Genomic DNA, 9,495 nt, shown 5'->3' on the forward strand with positions numbered 1-9,495 from the left:
AGATCTCTGGCAGGGTCAGTGCACTGGACTCTGCAGCACCAGGAAATAGTGACCTGGAGGCATTTCTGTTCCTCTGTGGAATGTCCCTCTGTGGCAAAGGATGGGGGGGCGTAGAGGGCCAGCTTGTGCCCAGGCAGACAAGGCCAACAGCATCCTGGCCTGTATCAGCAATAGCATAGTCAGCAGGGCCAGGACAGTACTTGGTGCTGGTGAAGCTGCACCTTGAAACCTGAGCTCAGTTCTGGAGCCCTCACGAGAGAGACATTGAGGTGCTGGAGCGGGTCCAGAGAAGGGCAACAGAGCTGGTGAAGGGCTTGGAGCACAAGTCCTGTGAGGAACGGCTGAGGGAACAGGGTCTGTTTAGCCTGGAGATGAGAAGGCTTGGGGGGGATGTTATTGCTCTCTACAGCTGCCTGAAAGGAAGATAGAGTGAGGTGGGGGTCAGTCTCTCCTCCCAAGTAACAAGTGACAGGACAAGAGGTAACGGCCTCAAGCTGCACCAGGGGAGGTTTAGACTGGATATTAGGAAAGATTTCTTCACAGAGAGGGTGATCAGGCATTGGAACAGCTGCCCAGGGAGTCACTGCCCCTGGAAGTGTTCAAAACCGTGTAGATGAGGCCTTTAGTGATATGGTTTAGTGGTGGTCTCGGCAGTGCTGGGGTAACGGGCGGACGTGATGATCTCAAAGGTCTTTTCCAACCTAAACGATCCCGTGATCCTGCAATCCTATGACGCGATGAGCAAGCGCAGCAGCTCAGCGCGGTGGGCGTGACCCGCACTGGGAGGCGTGGCCTCAATGGCCGGCCGTGCCTGTACGTCAGGGGTTGTATGGGGGCGTGTCCAATCGCGGCCCGCCCCCCTCCGCTCTTCCCATCATCACGCCACCGTGTGCCCTGGCCCCGCCCCCTTGCCGCGTACCGATTGGTGGGAACGGCGGGGCGAGGCGGGGCGTCACGGGCGGGCAGCGTTTAAAGCGCGGGGGGGCGGCGGGGGGACCGGCTAAGGGAGGACGCGATGGAGCGGGTGGTGCTGGTGACCGGTGCTAGCAGGTAAGCGACGGGCACTGGGTGATGGAGCAGCCGTAACAGTGCGGGTGGGGCGGGCCGGAACAGGCTTGGCTTGACCCGACCCGGCCCGGCCCGCCCTCGGCTCGTCCCTGCCCGCCAGCGTTGTATCTGACACCGTACGCTGTTGCAGCGGCGTGGGGTTGGCGTTGTGCCGGCGGCTGCTGGAGGAGGATGGCCGTATCCATCTCTGTATCGCCTGCCGCAACTCCCAGAAGAGCGAAGCCACGCGAGACCTCATCCTGGAAACCCACCCTGCAGCACAGGTTTCCACCGTGGAAGTGGACCTGGGTAGCCTGGCTTCCGTGCTGCGTGTTGCCCGTGAGCTCCGCTGCAGGTATTGGGTGTCTGTTCTCTGCCCCACGGGACCCTCCTGTCCACCCTCTGCCCCTCACCCCTCTGTTCTTTCCCACTCAGGTTTCAGCGGCTGGACTTCGTCTACCTCAATGCTGGGATAATGCCCAATCCACACGTTAACTTCAAGGCACTCTGGCATGGTCTCCTTACCGGGTAAGAGGTTTTGGGGGGGGGTCTAGTCTTGGCTTGTGGGTGGTATGTGCTACTGGCAGCATCATAGCCAAGGCACGCTTGTGGGTCCAGGGCTGAAGATGATCCTGTCTCTTTCCCAGTGTGACACAGGGCACATTGCTGTGGGATGTGTAGGTTTGGCAGCTGGGTGAAGCGCCAGGGTACTCTAAGGCACCTAATGCTGTTTCTGATCCCTAGTGTGAGGCCTGGTGGATGGGGGCACGAGAGTTCACCCAAAGCCTGCAGCTCCTGGCATTAAGTACTGAGTGAAAAATGCTGGTGTGTTGCTGGGGAGGTGTAGGTTGTTCTTATAGGTTCTCTTTTCTTGTGTTTTGGTTCCACTGTAGGTTTTTGTTGTTCTCAGCTGTACATCATGGTATTTTGTGAAGCTAATACTTGATGCTGATATAGGCATTGCTATTCTGTAAGCAAAGTGAGGAGGTTGAGTTAAGGAGGAAAGTGACTTGCATTGTGTCCAAAGCAGTTGTTGGGGGTGTTGAACATGGATGTTAGATTGCTTTCCTTACCTGAATTAAGTATGGCCCTAGGGCAATAGTTCCATGGTGGAGCTTGACTGTATTACCTAACTGTGGAATGGAAGAGCAAGAATTTATGTTTTTTTTTTAATGGTACTTTATTGTGATGAATTGAAAGAAGGGGCAAGTCTTCTCTGGTCTAGTCAGTATTGAGACACTTGCAAATAAAGGGGCTGATACAAGTTTTTCCAAGCCATTTTTTTTTCATGGCTTAATAGAACCCTTGAAGGTGAAACCAGAGTCCACATGTAGCCTGTGAGGTGAGGGGTACTTCTCAAGGGCTGAAGTGGGAGAGCAGTAGGTGCTTCCTAGCAACGCTCATCTCCTGTCTTTGGCTTCCAGGAAGTTACTTCACATGCTGACCACTGCAGAAGGTGTAATGACCCAGACGGACAGGCTGAATGGAGATGGACTTCAGGAGGTGTTTGCCACCAACCTCTTTGGACACTTTATTCTGGTGAGACTGCATATGAAGATTGAGCCCTTGGCCTGCTGGTTGATGTCAGTAGAGATGGGTCCAGGCAGTAGTAGTGAATCAGTTCTATCTCACAGGTTCAGCTGCTGATGCAAGCTACAGCCTGGCAGATAATGAATGACAAGGCAATGGTCTCAGGCTTCATTTAAGTAGCAATAAATGGTGATAGTCATTTCAAGGGTTAATGTAAGTTTGAGACTGCTGTAGTTAGCCAGTGGATAGAGGTAAACCATATGTAGTTCTCTCTGTCCAGGGTGAATACCAAGGCTTGGCTGTGTTAAATTCTGAAGTGCTTAACTGAGCTGTGCAGGAGAATGGTGGCTGCTTGTAAGTGTTCCTTAGCCTGAAGCTGTACCTGAGCAGGGGCTGTTTCTGGCTCCTGTAGGGAAGACTGTCCAAGAAACCTCAGATAGCTCACAGCTTTTAAGAACTATAAAGCTATACTGTAACACTTGAAAATCATGGTGTTAATTAAGTTAGCAATTCTTTTGCAGGTTCGTCAACTTGAGTCTCTACTCTGCGGTAACGAAAAGCCTTCACGACTCATCTGGACCTCTTCCAGCAATGCTAGGGAGTCTGCCTTCAGCCTCTCTGACTATCAGCATGCCAAGGGGCAGGAATCATACAGTTCCTCCAAATATGCTACTGACCTGACAAGTGTGGTTCTGAACAGGAAATTTAATAAGCAGGTGATGATGGGGCTTGCATGTCTGAAGAAACCTAATGAGCTCCTACTATTTATAATTATCATTACATTGTTGTTACCTGGTTACATTCATTCACAGAAAACTGATATATTCCTTAATGCGCATTTAAGAACTAAATGGAGGCCAAAGTTGAACTGCTGTTGTGTGTAGTGAAGAATCATAGAACAGTTAGGGTTGGAAAAGACCCTAAGATCATGTAGTTCCAACCCACCTGCCATGGGCAGGGATGTCTCACACTAAACCATGTCACACAAGGCTCTGTCCAAACTGGTGTTGAACACTGCCAGAGATGGAGCATTTGCCACTTCTCTGGGCAACCTGTTCCAGTGCCTCAGCACCCTCACAGCAAAGAACTTCTTCCTTATGTTGCTTCTGGGGCTTTTGTCAGAAACTTCTGAAAGCAGAAGAATTTTAGGAGTGGTCCCTGCCTTGCAAGTTCTAGCTGACTTTTCAGACCAAATAATTGGTCTTAAAGAGCAAAGAGCTGCTGCTCTTTTCAGGTGTACCTGCCTGTCGGAACAAAGCTGCTCTGGCAGCTTTGCCTGCAAGCATTTGACATGCAGGCTCTGCTGTCTGTCCTGATGGCTCCATGCTGCTATTCAAGTTTGTCACACTACCATGTGTGAGCAACCTGCCTTCCCTGTCATAGGAGATTGCTGGCTTTTGTTGCCAAGCTGCAGCCCTAGTCCAGTGATAGTGATTGCACTCTTGAAATACTTCAGGAGAAAATGTTTTGGTCCTAGAAGGCTGAACCCTTCTCTTAAAGGTGAGGTAACCTTTGATCTGTGGGCTGTAATTTCTGGGATGACTGCTATTGTTGCTGTTGAGCTGCGTGGGGACTGCAGCGTGAGGTTGTGAAGGCACAGCCTCCTAACACATCAGTCTGGTGGTCTTGCAATGGGCACAGTTTTAACATAAACATCTCCAATTTGAGCCTTTCAGAAATTGCTACATCTAATCACTCACTAATGACTTTGGGGAGTATCTACTATTAACTGGTCTCTATAGTCACCTTCAGCTTCTTGCTGAGAAGTATTAGGAGGCAATGAGTATGTTCTGTTCTTTAACTGTTATGTATTTACACACTGATTGGGTTTCTTCTTTGCAGGGTCTGTATTCCAGTGTTGTTTGTCCTGGTCTTGTTATGTCTAACATGACCTACAGAATATTACCAGTTTTTCTGTGGAAGCTGCTAATGCCCATCATGTGGTTGGTGAGTGGATCTCCTGGCTGGTTTTAGTGTTGAGGTAGCCCTGCTGTCATATACTTCTGCAAGTAATGTGCAGTGTGCTTTTGGCTCCTTGCAACCCTTTCTGCTATACAGCTCTTCCTTCTGTTGGATTAGGCAGGCTGACCCCTCTGCAAACCTTTCCTTTTGGCACCTTGGGGCCTGAATTCCCAAGCTGAGTTTGGAGATTTGGTGCTGGACAGCACTGTACATAGAGCCAGGGCTTGGCTCTTCAGCCATAGCAGCATTTGTCAATGCTCCCCTTAGGTTTCCCAGCCTGTTCGGGCTTGTGAAACTGTTTGTCATTTTGGTGGTAGCAGAGCTCAGGACAAAACTTGGCCCCTGTGCTTTGAAATGCCATTTGTTTCTAGAACAGTGTATTTTACCATGTTCCTTTCATCCCTCTAGAAGGCAGCATCTCTTACTCTCTTTCTGTCTCTCTGGAAAGCAAAACCTCCTTCTCTTCGTTGCTGTTTCCCTTGCTTTCTTAAAGCTTTCCTTCTCTTTCTTCCTCTGGACTTCACCTTTTCAGGTTCACTACAGTTCTGTTCCTGAAGGTTGCCTGCTCTGAGCCTTGATGCTCTTGCTGCAAGATTGGTCTTTCCGCTTAAGCTGATCCTCATGGATCACATTTCTCCTGGCAGCAGAGAGGCAATGCCTTCTCAGTTATCCTCGGGGCTGGCAGTATTATAGATCCTCTCTGCCTCCTGCCATTTGTGTTCTTGAAACCGTTCAAGAGGAGGTGCCTGCAGTGTATATGTGTGGCCTGTTGCCTCTTGCTTTGGGGGTGAGCTCAATGTGGGAGCATGGAGTGAGGCTAGCTGATCCGGTGGGTGGCTTCAGAAAATAGTTTGTGGTTATAGAGGGATGCTTTAGTCATAAGCGTGCGGTATTAACTGTAGTCAGCTTTTAGAAGCATTGCTGCTTCTGGTAGATTATCTGGTGTGGCTGGGCTATGGAGGGCTGGCCAGAGAAACCTTGGGCCACAATACAGATTGTCATGCTTCTTTTCCCCTCAGATCCGCTTTTTTGCCAAAACTTATACTTTGACCCCGTATAATGGAGCAGAAGCTCATGTAAGTAGTTTACAACTTGATTTTGGGTCTGCTGAGCAGTGAGCCCCTCAATAAGGCTGGTGGGTGGGTGACGTAGCTCAGCCCTGAACAGCATGCAGCAGTGAGTGCTGGGGGACCAGTTGTGAATGGGGCTGATCTGGCAGGTGATGCTTTATACCTTCATAAAAATAATTTCTTTTGGAAAAAGGCTTTTCTTTCCATCTCAACCGGGAGGACACTGCTCTCCCTGCTGGCAGACATGCAGGCACAGGGAATGGAGGCACGTAACAGTGTGCCTCAAGTACAGCAGTGAGCAAGTTTAGCCATGTTGAACTGCTTTAGTGGTTTAGCACTGGGACATAAACATGTTTTACTGTTGGCTTGGGCAGGTCACAGCTGAGAGGAGACAGCTCAGAACTATTTCTCTAGATAGCAAATCTTCCTCTGTGTGGTGAAAGCATCTGAGGTGTGTTCTCCTGTGTCCAGTGGCAGTTGGGTCCTTGGTTACAGGCTTGGCTGGGACACTGTGCACTGGACTTGTACATGTTTGGGCTGTTTTTTCCTAGGTGTGGCTCTTCAAACAGAAGCCAGAGCACCTGGATGCACTTGTCAAGTACCACAGCTGTACTTCTGGACTGGGGAAGAGCTATGTGGAGCCCAGAAAGGTACACGGAGCAGCAGCTTTCTGCTTCTGGGGGGGGGGGCTTGGCTAAGGGTCTGCCATCTGCCTTGCATGGAAGGGTTGGTGCCAAGGGTGTCCTGTGGCTGGAATGGAAACAAAATGTTGAATGCTGAACAGTAAGGAGGGATGTGGGGTTATCTGCAAGGCTTCCTAGAGTAACTCCTGGCTCAGGCTGGAGTTTGGAAGACAATGAAGGATGAGTGTATAATGATGCTTCCCCAGAACATGTTCTGGCTTGTGACAGATGCCTTTAGTTGCCTCACTGTGGTTGTGGAAGCTCTGGAGATGCACCTTGCCTATCCCCAGAGCTGACTTCAGTGTCTCTGCTAGCTGCCACCAAAGTGATGTCTCACAGTGCTATTCTTACTGTCTTCCAGTTTGATGTGGATGAAGAAACTGCTGAGAAACTGTATGGAAAGCTCTTGGAACTGGAGAAGCAGACTCTAGAGAAATACAGTGATCTCCTGGATTAAGTAAAACCAATTTAAGTGGAATAACAGTCTCAGATGGGTAATATGGGCTTTCTTCATTCTGGTGCTGCTTGTGTTGCCTGCTGTTCTGCAGACATGTGGCTTCAGACCCAGTCTTTCTTCTCAACAGAAGGTGAACAATTCCTGAAAATGGAAATGTGAAAACTGAAGAGGAAATCTTAATCTTTTTGGTATGGGATTTTTTTCTAGCATAAAACTGGAGACCTAGAGTAGGTGGAGACTGTCTTAACACAGTTGCAAAGAAGTGTCTTGCAAAAGCATGCCTGCACTGCGCACAGTTTGGAAACAGCCTCAAAACACGTGGTTTAAATCTGGCTTAGCACACGAAAGGCAGCACTGTGGGGTTCTGTCCTGTGTTTTGGCTCTACACATATTACTGGTGGCTGATCCTGAAGTACTTGAAGGCTCATCTTCAGAAGAACTCCTTTTACACTTGTACACTGAATCTGGGGCTAGCTTTACAGATGTGCTCACCAAGATTGAACCTTACTGGAAGTCAGGCTCTGACCATCATGTGAAGCCAAGCTTCTGAAGAACTGGCCTCAGAAGAGCACCACTTGCCTCAGCTGTGAGGATAGATGCCTTGCTCTCCCCTGGGTGTGGGGCTGTAAAGGTTCTAACCACAACTGACTGCAGAAACTGAAGCTGTTGATGTTAACCTGCGCTCAGGGCTGGTCTGCTCTGTTTGTAGCAAGAGTGAGAGGTTACCATGTTATTTTACATATCTAACTCTTTTTATAGAAATTTACTGTACCAAGTATTCTTCCTGTTGCCTATCCTGGGGAACTTCAAGTACCTGGTGTACTTCAAATTCTGCAATGAATAAATTATTGGAACTGACTTTTCCTGGCTGCAGTGGTGTTTTTAATCCAGTAGCTGGCTGCTTTTGACTTGGAGGGCTGAAAGGGAGGTTGGTTTGTTGCCTTGCACAAGAAGCCTGTGTATACCTGGGAAGTGTGAGGTCTCTTCCTCTGTAGGAAGGCTGTCAGCCACCTCTTTGGTCTTGCTTCTCTTGTTTCTTCTAGTTAATGAAAGGCAGGAATGACTTCTGAAGACTTCAGTGTGGTTTTGTGTGTTGAGCACCTGTGGGGTGTCTGAGACTGTCCCAGCCTTAGGCACTTGGGAGACATGGATGTCTCTGGTGCTTGCTCACCCTCATGTGTCACATAATGACTGGTATTGCAGTGTTCCTGGGCACTTTCCTGGGACCTGGCAGAGGCCAGGTGAGGTTAGGAGGGAGGCTGTGCTTGCTTTTATTCTCACCCTCCACTGTTTTTGAGCAGCTCTGCAAAGCAGAGGAGTACTGCTGGTATGGTGTGGTTTGTAGCAGAAATAGCTCAGTCTTGACTTTAGGCTGTGCAGCGCTTCTAGGTCAGCCCTTGTGTATCTGAGTTACCAGCATTAGTGTGGGTGGGAATGTACTGGTTTGCCCTGACAATGGGACAGAATGAGGAGTTGGCCATTGTGGAGTGGAACTTCTTGCTATGGCTGTAGCTCTTCAGAGTTGTGAAGAAGATTGGGATGTGCTTACGTGGACCTTTATTAAGCCTGGAATGAAGTGGCAAAATTCTAGGGTGGGCAGAGATTGATGACCACGGGAAGAACCTCTGAGGTTTTCATTGGTGGTTGTGTTTTTTCTTCACTTGGGTGTGTGTCTGTGGGCTGAAGCTGGGTATTTATCAGGGGAAGTTGTGCCTGATGGGATGGAGTGAGTGCTTTTTTCGTATGGAGCATGCAGAAACTGGTGAGGGGAGAGATCCTGTGAGGCACCAGAACCAATCTTTGAGTTAGTTGTGATGCTGGTGTCGAGTAGAGCTATGAATCGGCTTCTGGGCTCATCTTAAAAGCACCCTGTACCTCTCCCTTGAGTATTTGGAGCTCAGGGTTAGAGACCATGTGTTTCTGTCCTGCTGTGCCTGAGCTCAGCCTGCTGCATGTTTTAGTTTCACCTTAGACGTTGTGAAGGCACCTCTTGCACTGTGATGTATGTCACATACTGGGAGATGCAAGTGTGGGATTGGGAGTTGGGGATCTGCTGCAAGCATGTGGTTATGGTATGTGCAGATGAAAAGTAGCCTTTGGGGTTATCTAGCTCATCTTCCCACTCAAACAGAGTTACATGAAGAATGAAGAAGAGGTGACAAAGCACAAGTTAAGGCCATAAGAGATTGGGCAACCTGGAAAGATGGGATAATGTTTGTGGTTTCCTGTGGGTATGGTGCTGCATGGAGCTAGAGATGCATGATCAACCCAAGTGTCTCCAGAAGACTGTCCTGTTGGAGGAGGTGCTCTAGTGTCCTACAGCATTTGTCACAGGACCCCATCACTATATAGGGGTTTCTGCCTGCTTTTGTGACCACAGCCACCACTGTCCATGCCCTTCTGTAGAAGAAAACCTGGCTGTGCTTGACTTCATCTTCTGCTCCTCTCCTCCATGTTGTGAGAAGCTGGGCACCTTTACATCCACGGGGTAGGGCTGTTCTGTGGGATGGGAACTGTAACCACCTCTCAGGTTTTGGCTTTCACCCTGAAAGCACAGGTAGAACCTGGTGCTTGAAATGGAGACTGTCCAAAGGGCAGGAGGTGGCTCAGTTGCTTGTTGCCCTCTGTGAACCTTGCCTGACCCAAGGGATGCTGTGCTACCTTGTATGGCCTCCCACCACCCAGGTGACTGTGAGCAGAGTTGGCCAACACCCTGGAGCTGCCAGTCTGTAGGGAGGGATGATCC

General features: G+C 49.4%; 1 protein-coding gene across 2 annotated transcripts; it reads left to right on the plus strand.

The window, feature by feature from the left end:
* The first annotated feature begins 893 nt into the window (after nucleotides 1–893).
* HSD17B7 (hydroxysteroid 17-beta dehydrogenase 7) lies at nucleotides 894–7,607 on the plus strand. Of its 2 annotated transcripts, XM_062616257.1 has the most exons (10): nucleotides 894–1,050; nucleotides 1,199–1,402; nucleotides 1,483–1,575; nucleotides 2,472–2,586; nucleotides 3,099–3,293; nucleotides 4,420–4,524; nucleotides 5,559–5,615; nucleotides 6,161–6,259; nucleotides 6,654–6,786; nucleotides 6,957–7,607. In XM_062616257.1, exons 1-9 carry the CDS (start codon nucleotides 1,016–1,018, stop codon nucleotides 6,747–6,749), a joined length of 999 nt encoding a protein of 332 aa, XP_062472241.1. In that variant the 5' UTR covers nucleotides 894–1,015; the 3' UTR covers nucleotides 6,750–6,786; nucleotides 6,957–7,607. The 2 variants fall into 2 exon arrangements, with proteins under 2 accessions (XP_062472241.1, XP_062472240.1); XM_062616256.1 differs by having other exon boundaries at nucleotides 6,654–7,607.
* Nucleotides 7,608–9,495: the final 1,888 nt, after the last annotated feature.

This window comes from Pezoporus occidentalis, unplaced genomic scaffold (genome assembly GCF_034315485.1).
Source record: "Pezoporus occidentalis ecotype Australia unplaced genomic scaffold, CSIRO_AGI_Poc_V1 ctg189, whole genome shotgun sequence".
Taxonomy (NCBI): Eukaryota; Metazoa; Chordata; class Aves; order Psittaciformes; family Psittacidae; genus Pezoporus; species Pezoporus occidentalis.